At 41.0% G+C, this 24691-nt stretch overlaps 1 protein-coding gene across 5 annotated transcripts in view; it reads right to left on the reverse strand.

Annotated features, from left to right (window-relative positions):
- The window catches only part of PKHD1 (PKHD1 ciliary IPT domain containing fibrocystin/polyductin), a 244217-nt gene that overhangs the window by 7746 nt on the left and 211780 nt on the right, over positions 1 to 24691 (reverse strand). The window contains exons 60-64 of one of the 5 annotated variants that reach the window (XM_030490173.1): positions 19146 to 20148; positions 7834 to 7969; positions 6045 to 6132; positions 2161 to 2268; positions 1592 to 1781 (exon numbers count right to left, since the gene is read on the reverse strand). In XM_030490173.1, coding sequence (XP_030346033.1) covers positions 1627 to 1781; positions 2161 to 2268; positions 6045 to 6132; positions 7834 to 7969; positions 19146 to 20148 — 1490 coding nt within the window. In that variant the 3' untranslated portion in view covers positions 1592 to 1626. Of the gene's footprint in view, positions 1 to 1591; positions 1782 to 2160; positions 2269 to 6044; positions 6133 to 7833; positions 7970 to 19145; positions 20149 to 24691 lie in introns of those variants that run through there. The other 4 variants (XM_030490172.2, XM_030490175.2, XR_003991946.1 and 1 more) reach the window with 4 other exon arrangements.

A 24691-nucleotide genomic window follows, 5' to 3' on the forward strand; every position in this document is an offset into this window, starting at 1 on the left:
TTCTCTGATTTTTTAATTTTTGTTTGTTTATCTCAAACAACAAGCAAGTATCTTTGGAAAGAGTCTGGCAGTATAAAACCTTTTATACTGTCTACAGCATGTTTCCAATTACAAACAAGCAAAGGGGATTGCTTCTTTGGTGTGTATTTTTGTAGTGCATATTAAAAGTGTATGATACTCTGATTTACACAGGTGATACCTGCAGAGATGCATCAGCCATCCACATTACTAGCTGTAAACATCTCTTTGCAACACTCTGGCTAAATGTTTCAGAAAAGGGACCTCCATTTGACCTTTGTTCAGAGGAAAAATCTTGTGACTTCCCTGAAATGGCTTTCAAAACGTTTCATTAAGCTGTACTTCTCACGAGAGTCAGATCCCATGAGGTGCTGACTTTCCAACACTCTCACTGAAGTGAAGGCGATGTAGGCTTTTGTCAGCACACACCTTAAAAGTAGACATATATGCCCCCTCTAAAGGCCCACCTTCAAGTACTCCCTGCACCCTAATCCTCTCTTTGAAAAGCCATGGGCAACACTTGATGTTGATTAGCCACTTGTGACCAAGGGGAGCAAAGGTTTCTCATAAAAAAATCCCTGGATCTTCATTTAATCTGCTGCTAAGAAGGAGTTTCTTGGGCTACCAATCCTATCTCATGCTATCATGTGTACCGTGTCATACAATATCCATACATTCAGAAGTGTATTGAGCTGTTCTCACTATTTCCTACTTATTAAGATAGGCTGCTCAGAAAAATACAGTCTAAAGGTTAGTAAACTTTTTAATTTTTAGCTTAGATTTTTTCATTAGCTGCTTCAGCTTGGCCACTTCATCAGTCTGATGCATTAGTCCTCTGTTATGTCCTGTCTGAAACAAGCCATGCTATCTTGGAATTTTCATTATTTAAAATGGTCAGACTATACTTACTCTCTTTGGAGATCATCTCTGAAAATGCATAAACAAAATTATGTTCAGTGCTTCAGAGGAGTACTTATCAGGGCTTTATGCAGTGACACACATGCTGCCTTACCTTTACTAGAAATTTTTCTATGTGTCCTTCCTAGGCTTCTTTCCACATGATGGGTCTCAATTTATATATATACGGAGGTATCATCTATATCTATATCTATATCTGTATCTACATCTACATCTATACCTACATCTACATCTATACATATACCTATATATATCATCTATATCATCTATATCCATACTTATATCCATATATGTATGTATGCAATATCAGAATAGTGACTTTATACACCATTTTACAACAGCTATATCTTAATATGTCTTTGGGTTACATGCCAGACAGTATATACCTGTTTCTCCTTTGACTTGCCTCAGTAGTCATTCTCAAACAAGAATACAGCACTTGGACACCTATATACCTTCAGAGCCAGATTTGTAGATAAATTCAGGCCCCCAAACAGTCGGAAAGGTGTTTCTCTTGTGCACATGCCCTGAGGCTTTTGCAAGCCAGATTTCACGTGATGCCTTATCCCCAAGGTGCCAATGTCCCCCTCAGCTGGGGTTTCTAAGAGGGTATAAGCACACCTGCCTCTTCATCATTACCGCATTGTTCAGAGACCTCCTGCAAACTGCACAATCCTGGAGGTCCCAATGTCATCTCTGTAAACTGACAGGGTATCCATAGCAGGGCCCAATCTTGGAGGCATGCTCTGAATGTACGTAACCTGTTGCTCCCATAGAGATGATCAGGTGCAGATGAACAGTTGCAGAAAGGAACTGGAAATAGCTGGAGCACAGACGGAAAATTTCTGAATACAAACAGGAAAAAAAGGACTCAAGAGGAAAAAGTTTGCTCTGGCAGCCTAGCTGACCTTAAATACCTGATTCCTACATGGGATTCATAGCTAAGGAATCCAGGGAGAAAGAGGCACCTTTCTCTAGCAATACTTCTCTCTACTAACTTGTCTTGATTTTAGGGATCTTGCATGAATACCTCAGGAGTCACCCAGCCCTCTTGCTGCCTGGGTAATGCCAACTTGGACGTGTGAGTGAAGTCAGGGTGTTTAGAGGTTTGGCATTGCTCCACTCATTCACACAAAGCCTAACTCTCTTTTCATAAATTCAGACCACCTGCAAGGTTTTGAGTTTAGTTACCAACTCAAAAAACATTCAGAAAATGGAGCTTACCTGGAGGTGATGTGACAGTGAACCTCAGTTTCCAGTTTGTTCCTGAGCTGGAGACGGCCAGACTGGAAAAGCTTGCACATCCATCAATGACCTCCACTTTGGTGAGTCCTATAGAGTAATAAAAATTACATTGCATTTAACAACATCCAGATAAGTACCACCTAAGTCCCTCTGAGAATCCTTGTGACTGTAAGGAGACATTGGAAAGCCTAAATTTAGTGTCTTTCCTAATCGTAAATATTTGTCTAACCCCAGAAATTTCACACGGGGTCAGGTCTGCACAGGTACTTGGACATCAAATTCCTGACGGGTTGGAGGAATTTAGCTTCTGAATCTTGGTTCTTTGAGCTCATTGTGAAATGGCATTTACTGTATCTATCCATATAATGGGAGTGTAACATGAATATGGATGTTAAGTGGATCATGCAAAGGTAAAAAGACCTACACAGATGCACCAGAAAGTTCCAGATGCTCATCATTTTGATTTAACTCATGTCTTGTGTGACTGTGTCACCAAGGTTAGGAGAGTATTAGTGAGAGACTGAGTATTTTCTGTCCTAAACGGATGGTCTCAATGAGCCAGACACTGCAGCTAAAGGAAAAGAACTGACTGGTTTAACTATTTTATGATTTGTAGGTGTTTCACTTCATCATTTGGGCGTATTCCTTCCTGTCCTACTGTTAAATCATTTTGATCTCTTCTCCAACCCTGTCAGATGCTTTGAAAGGGATTTGGCCGTGAAAAAAGTCTCTGGTGACTACCCTGTGATTGTACAGCAGACACTTTCAGATAGAAATCTGGCAGGGGAATGCTCCATAAGGAGAATTAAAATGAAACCTGGGAGAGTTAGTTTCTCTATCATTTTGCCTCCTCTTCTAAGGTATCAGGGAATGCATTCTGACCTAACATTTACACCTGCTATGGTTGTTATCTTTGCAGGTTCTTTTTTAAAATTTATAATTTTCTTTGCAACTGGATCTCCATTTTATTATGTGTATCTTTGAGAACCAGCTAAGTCCTGACCTTTGAGCAACACTGACCAGGTCTGGGCTTCATTCAGGCTCTTGGGGTGAGAGAGGTAAAACCATGAAGACTGACAAGTTTCAAAATGTTGGTTCAGGTGGCGGGTGAGAAGTCAAAACTTCCTTAGGATGCTGGACTTGCTCCAGTGATCACAAACACAGACTTTAGCCTACTCGAACACAACAAGTAATAGCTATTTGCTTTATGAAGCAGGTGGTTTTACATTTTATTGCAGTTAAACAGCGCAGGTGAAGATACATAGTGTCTGAATGAGATGAGGACATTTCTACTCTGCCATGCTCATGTCCAGGATATTGAACAAAGTGGTGTAATAACAAACATTTTTGTGAGACATTTTGCAGTCACAGATGCATAGGAGTGTTCAGCAAGTGGGGACAACGCTTTTGATGGTAGGCATACTGCAGGACAATTTTTCTCTGCTTGTATCCCATTTTTTATACCTACACCTTTATGATACAAACTAAACAGTGCTAGGATCAGTTCTTTGGCACTGAAGAACTGCATGCCCTGACCAAATCTCTTAAATTCTTACAGACTCCAAACAGAGATGCGGCAATGCAAACTGCCTACTGAGATTACTTCCTTGCTGTGTTGGTTTCTGAATTATGGCCAGAGACAAGGTCCTGGGCAAAAGCTAGTCACATTTTAATGATTTAGCAACAGAAATTATAAAGATTCCCATCTCCATAATTGGGTACTATTTACTTTACTAATACCCCAGTTAGTTTTGACTACATCTATATGTTTTTTCATTTTTGTACAGCTTCTAGAACACCAAAACCCCAAATTCATTGTGAGTCTCCAGAACCAGCCGTGATGTATAAGTAAGCTGTAATTTATACTGTGAATAGACTTGGTGGAGATGTGGGAATCTAGATTTCTCTAATTGCTCTAGCCTGATCCTGGCTTATCTGCTTATCTACTATTTTTATGATCCTCCTTAAGACACTGTCTGCCCAGACTACCAAGATTTTTCTTGGCTCTGATATTCACTGTAACACTGCTTTTACAGAGGGTCTTGTCAGCTGTGTTTGAATACTTTGTAATTGCCATTTCTAGTCTATGATGAAGCCTGGAGTACTGTACTGTACTTCTCAACAGTCTATCTCAGCTTTCAGGCACATATGCTTCAAAGCTCAGAATATTATAGATATATATATGGAGTCTTCACAAAGATCTCTCAGGCAAGCTGGTATTTAACGTAGAAGCAAGCTAATTTGGAGCTAAACTACTTTCCATGAGGCAGTTTGGCTGCTGTCAGATGAAGCAGCCTCAGTGTGCTAGATGGGACCCATTTCGATTAAATGCTGCTTTCATGTGCTTCAAAAGACGAGTGCAATAAGGACGTTTGTCAAAGGAAAAACTGCAGCAAACTATTACATAGAGAACATCTGTACTACACAGTTCTTTCTTGCTGGAGTTTATTGACTATTAATTTGATGCATGTATCTTTTAAAGAATGCGAAATGCATTTCTCTTCTGCGACTTTTCTTCCCCCCTCCCTTTCTGTCCATCTCCCTTTCTTTTTCTATCTTTTTCTTTTCTTTTTTCTATCTTTTTCTTTTCTTTTTTCTTTCTCTTTCTTTCTCTTTCTTTCTTTCTTTCTTTCTTTCTTTCTTTCTTTCTTTCTTTCTTTCTTTCTCTTTCTTTCTTTCTTTCTTTCTTTCTTTCTTTCTTTCTTTCTTTCTCTTTCTGTCTGTCTGTCTGTCTTCTCTTCCTTTTCTGTCCTTTTGTCTTCCTTCCTTCCTGTCTTCCTTCCTTCCTTCCTGCCTTCCTGCTTTCCTGCCTTCCTGCCTTCCTTCCTTTCTTCCTTCCTTGCTTCCTTCCTTGCTTCCTTGCTTCCCTCCTTCCCTCCTTCTTTACTTCTTTTTCCTTCCTTCCTTCCTTGCTTCCCTCCTTCCCTCCTTCCTTCCTTTTCCCTCCTTCCCTCCTTCCTTCCTTCTTTTTCCTCTTCCTTCCTTTTCTCTCCTTACCTCCTTCCTTCCTTCCTTCCTTTTCCTTCCTTTCCTCCTTCCTTGCTTCCTTCCTTTCCTTCCTTCCTTCCTTTTCTTCCTTCCTTCCTTCTTGCCTGCCTGCCTTCCTTCCTTCCCTCCTTCCTTGCTTACCTGTAATAGGAAACCTCACCTTTCAATGTGTGCAGTGTTTGGTTACATTTAAAGATTTTAGCAATGAAAATTAGGATCATATAATCAATATCGTCTCCAATTTCTACTTTGCAAGCATATGATCATCCACAGGTTTTTGGTTCAGCACTGAACTTAAACAAGGTTCTGTATCTAAGTATGTTCATAGCCTCAACAACCTCAAGGGAAATACTCACATGCTTAGAGTTAGTTATGAGTTCAGGTCTTCTGATAAATGAGGACCAGAAGGGAAACATTTAGATCCCTTGTGAAAAACATTTCCATGTTAAAGTATGCTAATTACAAACAATAAGCAGTTGTTTCTGTCTGTACTTGGCCAGATCCTTTGCTGGCACAAACAGGTTGTCATTGACTCTAAGGAAATTGCCCCAATTAACATTAGCTGAAAATCAAGTATTAAGTTTTCTAATTCTTCATTCTTTTCTTTTTTTGATCCAATATATGTATTTTCAAGATAAACTACTGGATATACTCCCTGTAAGCTGCCAGAGCACAAAAATACTTTGTGTAAGATTCTCTTTCTGCCCAGACTTATGACTGGGCAGTTCACCAAACTCCTACTGTAACCTTCTTTTTTTAGCCCGAATACTAAGTTTTCAAATCCAGTATTTCCCAAGGAGAACTCTTAAATTTATCACCACCGTTCTACGTAATTGCTTTGCCATAACCCTAGCTATAAGAAAACACAGCCAAACCTCTTAGCACAGCCTCGGAGGAGCCCTTGAGGTGAGCTGATACAACCCAGGGTTCTGAGGGAGGCCCCAGTTTGTCAACTTTTTGACCCTGGAAGGAAAAACAGAAGAATTAAAGTCTTGTCTCCTCAACGAGAAGAAAGAAAGTTCTGATGCTTTTATGACTAGTGGGAGGGCAGTTTGCATCTACATGTCACATGATACAAATGTCACAAAGCTCACCAGAACTCTTTAAGATGACCTTAAGCATGGAAGAACCAATTCTAGTGACTTCAGCTCTGCTTCAATCAAGCCTGGCAAGGTTTGCTGGTTCAGTTGAAGTATCTAGGGTCACATTCACATCATTTATGAGAAGCAGCTAATTTTGACATTGTGACTTCTATGGCATCTATGTTCACATAACCAGAGCAGGTTTGAGGTTGGAAGGGACCTCTGGAGGTCATTTGGTCCAACCTTCTGCTGAAGCAGAGACACATAGAAGGGATTGCCCATTGTTATGTCCAGATGACTTTTGAATATCTCCAAGGATGATGACTTTACAAGTCCAAGGAAACTGAGTAGATTCAGTCTGTCTATTTAGTCAGGCTGAAGATTTAAATTCCTCATACGCTCAGTAAAAGAAACTAATTTTGATACCTAAGTTATCCAGTGTGTGCAGGTGTGCAGGATCTAGGTCCTATAGGCTATGTGTATATGAAAATATCAACTTTCAGTTGATTTGTTTTGGGCTTTTTTTGAGGGAGCTACTAGTTCTCAAGTCTAGTAGAAAACACAAAACACTGCTGGAGAGGGATATGAAAGTCAAGGAAAGATTCAATTGCCTAGATCTAAGTTTTATGTGACATCCAGCAGACTTGGCTTGTGGAAAGGTCTTATCTTTCTGCAGGAGCTAGAAGCCAAATAATAGCATATTGAACACCCTACAACACAACAAGATACCTACGTGTAGGGAACTGAAGTGAAACAGAAAGAAGCTGAAAGTCTTGTACCTCAGTTGTAAAATCAGTATAATGACTAGCGGATATACAGAGCTAGTTTTATTGTAAAGCAACTTTGCACCCAGAAATAACGTGCACAAAGCTGTCCAAGCTTGGATTTGACACCAGGCTTCTGGGCCACCACTGTAATTCTGTTATTGGTTATTCTGTGGCTATGCTTTTGCCTGTCCAGAAAAATAGGAATGATTCCACTATAGAAAGTAGTTGGAAAACAGGAAAGAGGACATGAAAATATAAAGAAAATAGAACCATACCACAAAGACATGCTATGCAGATTTCACCTGACTTTGGTGACTAAATCTAGTCTAACAACCCACCAACATCTAAGGACTCACTGGACCTAGTCTGCTGCTTCCAGGGCTCGTGTCACCGTCTCTGGAAGCGCTAAATCACATCACATAGAAGTCCATGTTTGTTTTAAACACGGTGATCTCTACTCAGCACTGCTCTACATGGTCTGGACTTGCTTGGGCAGACCAGGATACCCCATTATATCCGATATTGGCAGACTTCATGGCTGTGTTGCTGTTCCTATATTCATCAATGATATCCTCTAAGCTTTAGGAGCAGAAATCAGAAAGCTGCACACAATTGTTTCTACAACACATATCTAACATTCACAGATACGAGCTGAAAAATGTAAACAGTTCATCCTGGAAGATACCAATAGCTACTTATTTATAAAGCTATCTTCCACCATATTTAGGTCCATCTCATAGCTTTAGGATTGCTTGGAAATGGCAGAATCATACAGAATTAAGAGAAGTGTCCATCCACAGAGGGGAAAATCCTACCTTCCTGTCCAGGAAAATGATTTTTGGCTGTACAGGAAGCTGCTTCTCAATTTCTCCATCTGAGGGCTGCACCTGAACAGAGATGTTATAAGGTCTCACATACAAGCATGTTTCCGGATGTTGTCTGCTTCCATTTCTTTCACATGCAAAGGAATGTGGAAAAAAAATAAAATCAGAAAATTAATGCTATGAAAACACCCAATGCTAGTCCCAGAGGTAATTCACATTTTACCTAGGAACAACATGCTACTTTCTGCTCACAGGATTTTCCACCTTAGTAATGCAACTGGCAATACTTAGTGTCTGTTATGAATAGGATGGAGCACTATACCGAATGACTGCTGATTTACCTTATAATGGCATTTTGATTCCTTGGGTGAGCACAATATGCATGGAATTATGAAACAAACATCACTTCCAAGCAGAGACCAGCATCAAAGTAATAAAAAATCGTTTTGTTTTAATCCACAGTTTACAAATGGGAAAGTGAGAAATTAGCATAATGAATTATGTCCCTGGTATCACACTGAGTATGTGGCAGAGAAAGGGATTTTATGGATACATAAACACAATGCTTTAGCCCCAAAGTCTTCATTGCAGTGAACTGATAACAGTGGAAGCTGCAAATGTTTCCTATTCAGCAGAAAGATTTCCAATGAACACCTTTGAGCAACTCTAAGAAAAAAAATTCAGTTCCTCTACACAACCACAGCCTATCTGGGGCTTTATTGCATTTTCTTACCCTGCCATACCTGGGTTCTTACCCTTAGTTGTGTGCAAAGTCCGCATACTGAAATGTACAGATATCCCATTGAAAGACATCAGGTTTTCCAAGACTGAAATTTGAATTAGAGCATCACAGGAGAGGGGTTTTGCATTTGAATCAAGAACCAACACTTTATTCTGAGGCAGTATAATTTCATTCCCTCTCACAGTGCTTTGTGTCATTTAGTATCTCATATATATATAATTTATATATATATAAAAGCCTCTAATCCACAATTACAGTGAAGCGGCTGGGGGTTTGGCATTGTCTTGAAATGAAAATAGAAAAGCTATTCATTCATCTCTAGTCTTAGCTTAAAACTGTTTACAAACAGAAGATATGTGGAGCACAAGTTTCCTTTGGTCTAACTCAGTTTTTGGTTTAAGTTTTGGGTTTGTTGGCAGTTTTTTACAGATGCTACTATGCATTACAAACCTGAAACTGTTTATACTGCAGCTGCTGGGAAATACTGGTCTGAATCACAGACACTGGGAAGGTCAACTAAGGGTTTAAGGACACCTACAGTCTCAAGAACTAGCTCAAAGATTTAAGTTTCAGTTCTTATCCTGGTTCTTTTTCTTTTTTGTGAGTGGGAAAGTGATGATGATGATAAGGGGGCTGGAGCACCTCCCATATGAAGACAGGCTGAGAAAAGTTGGGACTGTTCAGCCTAGAGAAGAGAAGGCTGTGTGGAGACCTACAAGGGGGCCTACAAGGATACTGGAGAGAGGCTTTACATCAGGGACTGTAGTGACAGGGCAAGTGGTAATGTTTACACTTAAACAGAGGAAGTTCAGGTTAAAATCGTGCTCATTTTACACAGTAAAGGCAAAATGTGGTTGTAGGAAAAATTAGTTCCTACTCCCTAGAGTGAGCAATAGCAAAGAAAATGAAACAAAAATACACATGCATGCTTAAAAATTAATGTCTGTTTTCAGGTAATTTGAATACAGATAACACAGCACAAGACATGCTTTTTCCCTGCCCATGGCAGTGGGGGTGGAACCTAAATGATCTTTAGGTCCTTTCCAACCCCAAGCATTCTGTGAGTCTGTATCCCACACGCTCCAACCTGACTCTTGCTATGAGGGAGCCCCTGCCTTAGGGTACAACCCTGCACTCAGCGAGTTATGTTCCTGCAAGTGAGTGTCAGTGTGGAGGAGGAGGAGAGAGGAGCAGTCTGCCGCTCCCCTGATGATTTGTGCTGAAAGGGAAATAGGTTTTCCTGGCATAGCTTTGCTGCTGGCAGGTGGGGACACGGGCATGCCTATAGCCTGGCGAGGACCAGAGCAAAGAGAGCTGCCTTCCTCCTGATGGACATGGAGTGCATGCTGTTTTGTCACTACCCTGAAGTCTCATGCTGGGAAGGAGCAGGCTGGTTTGCAATTCCCTGCTGACAGTGCTCAATGGGGAGCAGCTCTGTTGCTCAGTGCCTTGCAGCTCTTCTAAATGTGGGCACAGCAGGATGCTCGTGATACCTTAGTCAACAGGGACACCAGGAATCCCAGATCCTTTCACCATCAGTGCCAACACACGTCCGCTGAACATGCTGAGGCTCTGCAGGAGAGCAAGTGTCTGCTCTTTAGCAGCAAGGAAATCAGAGGTCATAGAAAGTAGAGGTTTATGGCACGTATTAACGTGTGATTGAGAAACTAAGTGGAAATATTTGGGAAGGAAGTTTCCCTGAAATCAAGGAGAGCTTGTCATTTTAACTATAATTACAATAATATCTATAATAATGACAACAATAAAAACAAAACCACCACCACCAATAATAATGATAGTAATAATAATAATAGCAATTATTATTATTTGACTTCAAGTGGAAAGAGATCAGACTGAGAGCCTGGATCAAGGGTCCATTAAAGCTGATTGATACATCTATACTAGAAAACTAAATACTGCCAAAGAACAAGCCTTGGCACTGATACTTGATTACCACTACTTGTTAAACTGTCAGCCCATCACAAGTTATGGTTCAGGACCAATAACAATGTCCAGGGCAATTTCCAAATGGTCTGGTAACTACTAGAGCTAGAGAATATTCTCACTTGGCAGTTTGGATGAGGCCAGCCTGAAATGGTGGGTGAGATAATTTAATTTGGACACAGGCTGATCCATATCAGCTGGCCTTGGTGCCAGAGAACAATCCTAACTTATTTAATTTCCCAATAAACATAGACAATGAAACTAATTGAACAGTTGATTGGGTATGTCTGCAATGCTAGTTTTGTAGCATCAGTATATCCTCAGAATGGGAAGGAGATTTGGAAGAATTTGGGGAACAAATAATATGTCAAAAAGAATCATGGCTAAGCCTAGGAGATTTTCTTCTTGGTCTTGAAAAGATGGTGATTGCTGGTGAAGAGAAGACAGGAGGTAGGCTTGGTAAGGACTTGTGTAAGGCAAAGTAGGTACAGATCTACTAAACAGCTGTGAGGAATTTAACATTTTTGGGTATCAAATGCATCCTCATGTCATATGATGATGAAGTTAGCCAGACATCAGGTACCTGTGCCCTCTCAGCTGCACTGTTAGAGCTTTGTCTCCCTCTGCAGATCTTATCATTAAAATAACAGAGACAGGGACAAAGAGACATGAGCATCGAGAAGATGGTGAGGAGTCTGAAGTCATTCCTACTTTAAGCAAAAAAGCTATGTGAAGGTTGACTTCTATTGCCCATGTTTTCCCATATTATAGGAAGAAATCAAAACCAGAAGAAATAAACTTCAATGGAAAGGAGACCGCACCTTTCCTTGACAACAGACGCACAATAAATATGTAATACTGATCATATCTCCTTATGAGGACTAAACCAACGGACTCAACAGGACCCATGGTGTCAGACATTATTGATGGCTCCCTTCTTTCATATAGGTTGAGTCAATAAGACCAAAATTCAGAAATCTACGAACCTAAACAAAAATTTTAGCTAGCATCAGCGGAGAGCTTTGAACGAAGCCATGTGTCCACTGCCCTGGAGGTCAGGTGCTGGGATGGCAGAAAGCTAACAAGAGAAGATCTAGGAATGTGGAGAAGTAGCATGGGAGCCTAGGCTGGCTGTGAAGTGGGATAAGAAACAAGTAACTAAATTGCCTCTGTGGGCAAGGCTGGACAAGAGGAGTATGCTTCTTTATTTAAACATTGTGAGAGTTTCCCTTCATAAAGCAAAGATGCTTTAGTTAGAAGCTGGATATTCTGCGGCTATTGAAAGCATCAGGTAAGTTGGTTAGACTGAAAAGGTTCTGGAAAAGGTCCAACGCATACTGTCCTGGAACATATATTAGTTAAAATCACCAGTCTTTTTGACCAGCTTCTTCTGAGATTAGCTTTTGGGGGTGCTATCACCATCAGATCTGCATTTCTCTGTTTGCTAGAGACTGTCCAAACTCCAAATGGCTCCCAATCTAGCTTTCAGGATTTCTCCCCTTCTCCCCCCCACTTTACAAATCAGTAAATATAGCCACAGAGCAGGAATGCAGCAGTCCAGGAACACACAGACATGTCTCCCCCATAAGGGCAGTATTCTTTTCCTGCACAGACAACTTTCTTTTTTCAGTCCCAGTGGCACCAAAAGCTGAAAGCAAGCAGCTGTCTGTTGGGTGCAGCTGGTGGAGTCCAGATTCCTGCAGTCTGGACTGGTAAGATGCCTTAAAAAAGGAGAAACAGGGAGACTAGAGGGACTTAATGGATCCATTGAAAGGTGAGGTGGGATCACCAGGAGCCTTTAGAAGAAGAGAGACAGAGTAGATGCATCAGATAGGAAAGAAACATCCTCTGAATTCTTTAGTGACTTCCATTAATTGCTGTAGATTAATGGAAATACCCCTACTTACAGACCTGCCTGCTGGCGGCAAGGAGCTAAGCCAGGCCTCCTCCATAACACACTCCCAAAGTTTACTGTCAGAGAAACGTCTTCTATTAAATGTAAACAGCATCCCGCCGGAGGCCAGAGCTTTGCCACTGCTGCATATCCCAAGGTAATACCACTTTAAGCTCCACATAAACTCTTAAACAGTTTCTATCCTAAAACCAGACCGTAGGTGGTACAGTTTTTTACGATATGTTATAATAGTGCAATAAATCTGTTAGCTTAAAATCGAATCTCCGTGGCCTTTTAGAGAAATCATCATTAAATGCAAGGCCCTGTTAATGATGCCATCCCAGTGAAATTGTTTAATCTGCTAGGGGGGTGGAAGGTCACCAAATGAATTTTTTATAATACATCAACTTGACACGCAATAGGGAAAACTGTAATAGATAAAAGCAAAGGAAAAGGGCACTGTCTTCTTCTGATAGGTCAATAGCAGCCAAGAGAGTCACTCATCCACTTTTCCTTCACTATCGTGCTCCTTTTCCATTTAATATGGACACCCAATTAATACCTCAGCACCATAGACAACCTCGTTTTAGGTGAATTATAGCAATTTCTTCCCCCTGCTCCGAAATGAAAGTGATCACAATACATCATAGCATTGTGCGAATTAACGTTAATTGATTCGAGTTACCAAGCATTGATGGGCCACTTCTATAATCTGGTCCTTATTGTGAGCTGGAAGGGATGGAGGGAAGATTAGATTGCATCCTCTGTTGCTTTGACAACGGCGGTCACCTGATGGCTTGTTAGACAGTTGTACGCTTCTATTGCCGGCCCCAGTGGGGTCGTCAGTAAACTGGAGTGATGTCCAAACATCATTACACGCTGCTCCGATATTAAAGCAAAGGGATTAGCACCTTATTGCAAGCAACCTGGATTTGTCATTGTGCTGTCGTTATCCAATTTCCAGATGATAATGTGACTGTGGCCTGCGGGCACAAGGTCCTACAGCCAAACCAAGGTGTGTGTGTATATATATATATGTACATGCACACACGTATACATATATATGTGCACACATCCCCACGAAGACCCAGCACCCCAAGCCTTTTAACCCTTTGTTCACCATATTCCTGCTAAGCAAGCATGTGGAAGAATTTTTCTCCTTTCCCTATCTAACCCACAGCAGCAATCAAGAGCATGATGCGACAGCAAAGTGGGCTGACCTGGGAGCTGGCATGGCCGTCACTCAAGCGAATGTCACACCTGACAAGCTGTGCTGATAGAGGTGACACCACTCACATGTTAAATAAGGCAGAGTGGGGAAAGGATCGGTCCCTCTGTGATGTGGCTGTGTCAAGTCCTCTCTGCTGTGTGCACTCGTCATGTAAATCATTGTTTTTACTGCAGGTCCCATTAATTGTCAAGGGGGAAAAAGAATCCATATGTGACATGAGCAAGGCAGGTTTCATTTGACAGCACTGGGGTACCAGTGATGGGACCAGATCTCTGTCCAGTGCCTGAGAAAGATGATGGAGACACTCTTGGCTTTCCTGCATGTGTCCAAACAGCCATAACTTCTTGGGAACACCAGGGAATTAGGAAAAGCACCTCTTCGGCTGATCTTTTCATTTTAAACTGAGATTTCGTAACACAAGCCCTTCAAATTCAAGAATTCCCACACTGGTGTTGGGAATATATGGCAATATATCCCTCATTCCTCCCACAGAGACCTGCAAAATCCCACGCTCCTTTTCCCAAGTATCTCCTACCCTTACCATTTTCCTCCTCTTTTGCTCTTTCCTGCTCTCCTTTCACCTTTCCTACCTCCTGCTTCCTTCCCACAGAAGAACCAGTTGGTTTTTGGAAGACCATGGTCAGAGTAAACTGTGGTTTCCACCATGATTACAGTGCGGGTAGGACTTGTATTTGTCTGAATCTTGTAGTTCATGAGTGTCACCTTTAAGTGGGGTTGGCAAATTTTTAGATAGGTTTACCATGTACAGTAGGTACTAACAGAAAGTTAGTTCAAATCTAAGGTTCAGAGGGGAAATGTAGCTTGGGGGATTGCTAGTTGGTGATAGACTCTTTAACCCCTACACTGCCAGAAGGGTTCCAGTCCAGGACAGCCATGGTGAACGAATATCATTATCTGATTTGCAGTGGCAACGTGAAGCTCCATGGCTGCTGCCTAGAAGGGCATTTTTGGGATTTGTTTGAAAACTTACAACGGAAATACTGGCTTCACACAAGGATCATATACAAAACAGCACGCTACTTTTTTCGTAAGCTCCTCATAGAGCCTCAAGTGCTGCAATAACTGCAGCTCTGAGGTCAGGATTTTAGCATCCTGCCTTTGCGTACCCTATGGAGGAAAATTTGATCCCTACACAAGAAGAAAGTTGTCAGCTCCCTTTTTTAAAACCCTGCGGAGTTCCATACAGCAGCCTGCATGAAACCTGCACGAAGGTTACCAAACCCAAGCACTTTGGGATAAGGATGTGTCAGAATTAGTCTAATTTGGATCTCTAACCCTGCCTGCTTGTTTATGTGCCATGTGACATAGTGAATTCATAATAATTTCTCATTTAGCCTTCTGCATGGGTATTGCTGGCTGAATGAGGTCTTTGAGGATTCGCTTCACTTCTGTTGCTTGCTGTGCATCTCAAACACCATTATTTCTTGTACACACACTGTTTTTCACATGCTACCCCAAACCTAATTCTTAATAAAGAAAGCATAATGCCTGCAAATTTCAGATTGTAGCAGGTTAAAGGTCCATCAAGAAGGAACAAAGCACGCTGCTCTAGTGTGGGGATATGGACTAAACGGCTTCTGGATGACTGTCGAGCTATGTATTTCTGATTTTGTATAAAGCCAGCAGAACAAACACACAAAAAGCTTTTGCCGTTGTGCTCTCTTGTTCTTTTACTTTTCTATTTATGTTGATATTAGGCAAACTTTGCAAAACAGATATTTCTATCTGTAAATACACTGCAGTATATATTAATACACAGACATTTGCAGGAAGATAAAACTATGTCATAGTCATCTCTGATTCTCCAGCTGTGCAGGACTATAGCAGTCATAACGATCACCTCTGTCTTTCCTTGACAAACCAATAAGCCATGCTTGAAGTGACCCTAACAAAGGAGTTAAATTAAAATAATTTCAAAAAAACATTTTGAATCATAACAGACAAGTTGATTTTTTAAAGGTTCGTCAATGTGATATGCAGACTTGCTGCCTAGGTACCCAACCAAGCAAGGTTTCCAAGGCTCCATTCAGCCCCGCTGTCCTGGGCTGCAAAGATGAACACCCAGTCTCTGCTGATCAAAGATTTTTCTATTGTTGTCTTGATGCAAGTGGATCAACTAGTCTGAAACCATGGGGAGACTGGCCTGACAGGAGTGCAGGTTCTGTGTATATCTGACAGCCTGATTGGATTTTGTATGACTCTGGGGTGAAAATATTTCTCTTTCTCTTCCACAGAAAAATACGCTGGGATACTTAGCCTTACTTGTAATCCCAGCCCCATTATCCTTGCTGGTGCTAGCATGTACCACCTAAAGAGAGACAGATAGGCAGTGAGGATACTACATTTCCCAACAGGAAAACCCTGATTGTATTTCACAAGTTATCTGTGGCCTTATTGCATCAGAAATGTCAGCTGTGAGTAATTCCAGAAAAGCTATGACTGATGGGGATCAATAAATAACACTGCAGAGGAGCCCAAGCAGCCAAGGGTGGATGAGGTCTGAGCTGGTCCTATGATCTGGTGATGTTAGTATTCTTTTCAATATACATCCCAGGTCTTCCCCTATTGAGACGGTGAATCTATGGTTTTAAGCTAACACTGCTCTTGTCCCTGTAATACAGCAGCCTCCTTCCTAGAAACCTTTCCTGATCCCTGCTGCTCTGACTGGTTTCATAGAATATGCTCAGATGGGAAGACAAACCACAGCTGGGAGAGCAGTCTCCAGTGTGGAGAAGATGTTATTTGTGCCTAGAAAAAGACAACCACAAGGTTTCTCCTCTGGCACACAGAAAAGGGTGGTCCTTTCCTTTAAGTGATTTCTGCTTTTCCCCTTCCATTATGTAACACTAATGCATTCAGGAATCTATAGGCATTTAGTAGAGTTCCGGTGAACTTACTTACTCTAAAAAAATCTATACCTTGTTCCATTCCCACAGTGCAGTTGTTGTTGCTCCACGTGTTCTGCTCATCAGTAATGGACACACTGAATGAGGGGTCTCATACCTGTCACACTCTGCAGACTATGGCATGTCTTGGGGTGGCATAAAGACAAGGTAACATTTCCTATCACTGTCTGTAAAACTTACCACTTTTTTTTACTGTCTTATTTTGTAGTGTCCTACATTGTAGCACAAATACCCCCACTGACATTAGTGATATCAGTTGTGCTGATAAAAAATATTGTATACCTTGAGAGTCTGGATCTTGGAAATAATTTCCCACTGTGCTTAATATAACACCACTTTAAACAAAAAACCAAAAACCAACAAAACAACCAAAACAACAACAACAACGAACCAACACTAACAATCCAAAACTAAACAAAAAAGCAAATATTCCTATGATCACAGACCAGTGTCCTTCTGTGGCTGCTTCACTACCACAGACCTCATAGTGCTTAATAAAAAAGTTAAGCTTAGTTTGTATAGCTAGCAGCCAACAGACATTGGGATGGTACAGGGGTCGGTGGTAAATGGTAGATAATATGGGGTTAATTAAAGAAAGTAAGTCTTAGACAAATCCAATTTCTTTCTTGTGTAGATGGAATATGCTTATACTTGGGTAATGCTCAGTAGTGCACGACATCAAAAAATAACATTATGTAATATCAAGAGACTACACAATAAGGTTGCCAAACATCAAATCTCTTGTCCGCTATTAAAAACAGATGGGACATTACCTTTTTCATATTTCCCATATGCTTTTAATACAGATTCAGGATCTAAGGCTGAAATACACTGCTGTCTGCTCACTTCCCAGCCCTGTCCTCCCAGCCTTCTCTGCAGATAAGGGCTGCCATCTGGGCCATTGCAAATAGTGGCTGCAAGAGGCTGAAAGGAGCAAGACGGGGACAGAGGAACGAAGGAGGGACAGAAAGGGTTGTTTGCTGCTGTGGAGGAGAGGAAAAAAAATGACCCTCAAAAAGTCAGTCTGGTATAGAATATAAAATTAAAAATAGTATGTAAAAAACTGACCAAGAACTAGGTAACTGGCAGAGCTTAAAAGGCAGCTCCCATTGAGAAATTATTATAAAATAAAGGAGCATCCTGTGTTCTGTCAAGATCAGCTGCAGGCCTGATCCTATATGTACATCGAGAAACAAATATAAAGACACTGCTGATAAAATGCATGGAAGGATTGGTGGGCTGATAAATTATGAAGAGAAAAGACAGATCATTATGTGTGCAGGATCTGGGCAAAAAAACTGAGTGGATTTGGTCCTGGAAAGCTAGAGCTTGAAAGGATCTAGGGAATACAGTGAACAAACAGACAACCATGGGATCTATTTCTGTGGAAAAATGGGCTTATGGAATCATTGAATTCTGCCAGTAGAAAATGGGATTTAATAATACTTTTGCATATGGCACTGATGTAGAATCATATAATCATAGAATACTGTGTTGGAAGGAACCTCAAGGTTCATCTGGTCCAATCTTTCTTGGCAAAAGCATGGTCTAGACAAGATGGCCCAAGACCCTGTCCAGCTGAATCTTAAAAGTGTCCAGTGTTGGGAAATCAACCATGGAGGAAAACTGTGGGCTTTTCAGACACGCACAATTCAAAAAGGATTCTGAAAACAGAGACAGAGGTAGAAACAAACACTCACCAGAACTCAAACCTTTCAATTTATTAAAAAGCAGACAGCTGTGATTTGGTTACTCTGGAGGTATCTGGAGGAGGAGGCAGAGTCAATGCCCAGAAACTTGCTAATGTAACAGTGCAGGAAAGAACAAGAAACTCTCATGGAAATCTAGAGAGAGAGGCTGATAAGAGAAAGCAGATAAGTACTTGTGACAGCAAAACCAGGGATAGCACCCAAAATCTAGACACACATTCAGGTAGCATTAAATGTGTCCAGCTCTCATATCTTCAAGGCCAGTCGGTTTTCTAGAATTTTAGCCAAAAAGAAAGGTCAATGCTGAGGTATCAAAGTGTACAGCAGTGGTCCATATTATGCAGGAGATTGAAGTATAAGATTAAACAGGTTTTTCTGGCCTTATATTTTAAAACTATATGAATCAAGGTTTAGACCTACAAGTTAGTGAAGGCAGCAACATATCTTTAAATAATGCATCTCTGGTGCTACGTCAATTTATAAGCATTCAGATTTAATTGTTTTGAATATAAAAATTGTTATAATCTGAACTTCTTTAGAAACTTTGGCTTTACCCAATACTCTATAGTTCCAAGGTAGACTTCCAGGAACTCTGCTCCTGGTTTAAAGAATCATGGACATCTCTGAAGTACAGGGACTCATGAGCACCAACAGAATAACAGGGTAATTCACATTCAGGAGTCCAGCTAGTATTTGGGCATAGCTTTGTCATGGAAACTTTATAAAGTGTGTCAGTATGGTTAGTCATATTTCAGTCAATGGAGAACTTACTTTCCATCTTAATAAGCATATCAAGTGGTTAAATTGATTTCTAACACTTAAATCTTTATCTTCTGATGCTGCATCTGATACTTACCTGTTGTGAGCTTCTGCTGGAAACAGTAAGGCAGGCTGAGTCACCATTAAGGTATCAACTGGCAAGCCAAGGCCTCTCTGAAGGTCTCCAGTCTGATGAGTGTTGATAATTGTTCTGGCCAAACTCTTTAAGCTGTCACTGGTCAACTCATTTCTTGGATGGCTTGGTGGATCACCAAGTTCAATGATCAGCACTCTTGATGGACTAGACACATCAGATGTCTGCAGAGCTTGGGTGCTCACTGGTCCTCTTCCCATTTTCTGTGAGCCATACCTGCTATGAAGGGCTGTGCAAAATGCCATGTTAGGGCAATGGTATTTCTTTTTGCTAACATTAGCCGAGATTACCTTCAACATGCTTTCACCTCCAAGCAAATGATGGACTACTCTGACTTGGTAGTGACCAACCTTCAAGAAATCAGCTAATCGATGTATTATGCTTGACTCACCCTCTTCCCCAGCAGCCTCGGTTATGGTGAAAGCCACAAGAAGGGAAAGGCCAGCAACTATTTCTACAGGTTCCTTCTCATGGAGCAGGACATAGAGAAGATTGTCCTCAAAGCTAAAGTAATTGGCTCCTGCCTCTTCACTCAGTGAAAAAGAAGATGGGGTTGGAGAGACATATTTCCCTTTAATGAAAACACGAAGGCTGAGTGGTTCATTGTAGAATATAGCTAGAGGCAGTCTGTTTGCATTTTGGCCACTCAGGAGGTAGAGTCTGAAAGTCAGAGGTTCTAGGTTTGGGAAGCAAACTGTAGTGAGTTTGGTGGATGGCAACACAGAAAAGAAAGTAGAACGATGCTCTGTAGGATAACATGTATGTGAAGTCACATCACTGAAGGTATCCATAAAGTTGCCAGTCACTGCTATCACTGGAAACATGCTCTGGCTGACCATACTGGGGTCCAGGTTTTCTAGGATGACAAGTGCGTGATCTGCGTGTTTGCAGAAGTAGCCTTGTGCTGAGGGTTTGAAGATGCACTTACTGTCATCTCTGTAAATTCCTGGAAGAGAATAGAGGGAGATGAGGAAACAAAAAATAATTATTATTTTTTTCAGACATCATCTCAATATCTTGTGTTATGACTGCTTATTTTCCTATTCACTGCTCAAGTCACTTTCGTTGGTGCTCAAGTGTATAGTTGTAAGTGAAACCTGGACACTAAGAGACATTAAATAAGTAGAAACCTCATCTACCTCAAGATTGTCTTAAACTGAAAATAGTTGAAGATTGCTAACAAGAGACAGAGAAGCATCATGCACACTTAACTTGTTCTTTCTAGATATCAAATTATGGCCACTGGTGAAAGAGCAGGCATGCTAGATGGACCTTTGGTCTGACCCAGCACTATGTCCCTGTTATGCCCTTGTGTCTTCTACATTCTCCTGGTTCTAAGCCTATACCAGGATAACAAATCAGGGCATGACTGTAATTCTTTGGAAAAATAATTTAACTCTACATGAAACCATCTCATCCCACTCACAACGATTGTATCTATCTCTAACAAAAAAACTAGACAGGACCACAACATCATTAATCTACTGCAGCAGTGAACCACCTCACCAAGTTTTAAAGCTAGAAGAAAGCATCAGATTAAGACATCTACAAACTGTGGAAACCCTTACTTGAGCTCCAAGTGTCTAGGTTCTCATTGTGGTCAGTGGAGATCTGACCCAGGCAGGTATGTAGTATTGCGTGGGATGCCCTGAAATAGGATCCTGTCACTTACACACATATACACAATGATGTCACGGACTTCTTTGGGTAGCTACATCTTTAGGTATAACACATCATTCACGGGAGTACAAAAGCCACTTTAGATAACACTTTAAGTATTATTTCACTGAATATAACAGGAGCTATGACACTTCCATGTGTGTGAGAATTTGATGCCAAATGTCATCCCAAATGTCTGTTGTAACAAGTCAAGAGGATCCTTTTCTGGAACGCTCTGTACAGAAGACATGTAATCCATACAGTCTTCTGAGTTAGGGTATGCTCCCTCTGACGAAATATAGGCTTTAAGATGAGAGAAACTGGGCCTTGGGCTGTAAGGATGAGATCATCAATGATTATAAAGAGAGAATAAAAGTAAATGAGTTCAAATATGGGCACCAAACCCATAAACATTTCTGCCTGGAGCACCTTAGGGAAAGATGTGGATTTCTGTTTTTCCTTTCTCTTTTCAAAATAAAATCAAAGGAGGAATTTGCTGCTGTTGCCAGCCATAATCATTCCCTCACCTAACCTGATTCTTCCCTAGCTATCTGTGCTCACAAACATGTTAGGTAAAGCATGGCCAATGTCTAATCTAACTCTGTGTGCCTCATTCAGCAGCTTTGGGGATGTCAGAAGTGCCTGGCACTAATGATAAAAAGAAAGGGACAGCAACATCGGTGAGAGTCACAAACTCTTGGATGAATAAAAGGGTGTTCCCCTTTTCAAGGAAATGTGAAACTCACTGCTAGAAGAAAATAACAGACTCCTGGGAAAGAACTATGAGAAATCATTGTGGGCTCTGCTTATAGTTACATCTTGATGCCTGGATTCTGTGGACATTTAATCTATTATTTCAAGGGGATTCCTCATATGCAGACCATGGTCTGTGAGCATTTCCCAGCATAAGCCCTCGCTCTGCAAGTCACAGAGGAAAACAATGAAATTAGATAAATGTCAAGCTCTGTTCAGGGAGGATGTCCAAGTGAGATAGGATCTGTGCAAAAGCCCCTATTTTTAGACACTAGCTTAACATTTTCTTTCCATTTTTCTTGCCTTTCCTTTTTATTTTTGCTTTATCAGTGCAAGTATTTTGCTGTCAGCATTTGCTAGGGGAAAGGGAGAGGGAGAGAGGGAACTCCATTGGGAAACAGAAGGGGAAATGCTGCACTTGGAGATGTTCAGTGTTGTCCTGGGGCACTGGGAGGATGCACCCTGCAGCAGGCAGCCAGCCCACAAAGGCTAACAGATCTCATTGTCTGCTCCCCCAGAAACACCCCATAGGCCCCCCGGGTGACATTTTCCTTGTCTACAAATGGGATTTGCTGATATTTTGTGATTTCTCAGGACTTTTTGTCCTGCCTGTCTTGCAAAGTGGGTTTGTTTGGTTTCCTGTGCACACATACATGTGCACGCCCATACACACACACTCATCGTTGCTTGTCTCCTTCCAAATGGCCTTATCTGCCAGTCACAATTTCTGCAGCCTGCAATTTCGATCACTTTTAAATGAAAGCCATGCTGGCCTTAGTAATCATAATGTCATTTACAATTTACCACAAAACACGTTTATTCAGTTAGTAGCACATTGGAGAAAGAGAACTCCATATGAACTCGCCACTGAAGCCCTAATCTGATTATTTCCTCATGAAAATCCAAGCAGGGGTGCTTGTAAGAGGGGTCTGAGAATAGAAGGAAAAAGTGAGTGCTGGGCACAGCTGACTCTCATAATCAATGCGAATAGATAAGTGACGTGGCATGTCAGGGCCAGCAGCTAATCTGCCCCAGGGCTTTCCTCTAAAAAAGGCCAGAGTGGACAGGACTTAATAAATACTGAGTGACCACTGAATATTGAGCTGACACGTGCTATTTACATTGGCAATGAACAATAACAGTGATAAATTCCAGAAGCACCCCACTGCAATGGGTGAAATTGAATTAAACAGGTTATATTTGTGTGCATTTGCACACACATGTGCATGAAACAGACAAAAAAATGAGGAAAAAAAAGAAGCGTACATGTGTAAGTCAACCAGACACCCTACAGATAGGTGGGAAAGACAGAGAAGATGTTCATATCTGTAGCAATGAATATCACCTGAGCAGAGGAAGAGGGCATGTGTGCGTTGGATACATGCAAGTGTGCCATGTATGTGTGTTCTGCTCGGTGCAAGAAACAGAGAGAAATAATATGTGGAGAGTGTGTGTGTTCACCCTCCACAGCTGTTTGCTCCACCTCAGAGAGCATACTTTGCTTTCTGCAGATTCCCATATCACCAAGTCAAGTTTATTATTTAATTATATACATGCATGCACACATAGACACACAAACATATATATCTATATGAGATTTTAGCACTCAGGTTGCTTCTAGGGCGCCTGACAAATATTAACTTTGTGTCAATATTTGTCCTTCCTGTCGTGAAATGAGGATTTTCCACCTCATTTCACATTTGAAAAGAAAAATGCGCCGAGGAGGTCCTCTTTGCTTAGGAAAAAATTCCACCAACAACAGCAGCATCTCATATCCTTTATTTAGAAAAATGGAGCAGGAGAGAAGGAGGGAAGAGTATTTTTAAAATAGATGTTTTGACTTAAAGGCACATAGAGTCTTTTGCAAGTTTTCTGCCTTTTTCCTAGTTCCCTGATGCCAAATAAATAAAAAAAAAAAAAAAAAAAAAATTCTACATTTAAAATTGAATGAAATACATCAACATTAACGATTTTCCCCTTCAGGTTAACACCACCATTTGTTTCAATAATTTTTACCCATTTCGTGACAGATTTCACAATTCATGGTACAAGGAAAAATATAGTCTTTTTTTGACAAAAACAAAAGACAATGTCAGTTTTTTATCAAAATAAAATAAATCTCCTGCAATTTTCTTTCCATTCGATTGGATTTGTTGCTCAGTTATTTCTAATTTAACTACAATTATAGTTACAAAAATATAAAAGCAAGTAGGGGAGGAAGGGGGAGGGGAGAGATAAATGGGACACTGTTTGGAAATTGCAATTTATTGGCCTTGGGCTGGCCAGCACATATCTTTGCTGAGGGGGAAATATTCATCAGCATTAACTGTTCCTTTTGACCTGCTGACATTCAAATGTGGGGGGGGAGAGGGGGAGAAGGCCCAGCAAGGACCTTATAAATCTAGCAAAGGTAAATTATTCTGAGGTCAGTTGCTTTTTTCTATACACAAGGTTTTATATTTCTTGAGTTAAGATTTTCAGCCCTCATTCTCCTGTTTAATGCCTGGCATAGGGTCCTCATGCCAACACACTTGTCCTTTTGAAAGCAATGGCTCTGCAGGTGCTGATGGTGTAAACCTTTATGTAGGTAAGTGAAAAGAAGCTCATCAGCTTCAGCAGACGCAGAAACAAGGCAAGCCCCATTGTTTTTAGAAATCCCACTGACTATAAATTAGGGATATCACTCAACTGAGTTTATCACTGTTCCCCTAGGCGGAAAAACACACAGGTATGCAATGTCAAGTCATTTATTTATGTCAGGTTTCTTGCAAGGTATGTGTTGGGAACATGCATAGGAATGCATGGTGGCATGTGTGCTTGCTCATGTATTTGTGTATGTATGTGCTGGTTTTCTACATAGTAGCTGGTATGGGGCTATGTTTTGGATTTGTGCTGGAAACAGTGTTGATAACACGGGCATGTTTTACCTATTGCTGAGCAGTGCTTACGCAGATTCAAGGCCTTTTCTGCTCCTCACACCACCACACCAGTGAGTAGTCTGGGGGTACACAAGGAGGTGGAAGGAGACACAGCCGGGACAGATGACCCCAACTGACCAAAGGGATATTCCATAACAT

Source organism: Strigops habroptila, chromosome 6, assembly GCF_004027225.2.
Source record: "Strigops habroptila isolate Jane chromosome 6, bStrHab1.2.pri, whole genome shotgun sequence".
Taxonomy (NCBI): Eukaryota; Metazoa; Chordata; class Aves; order Psittaciformes; family Psittacidae; genus Strigops; species Strigops habroptila.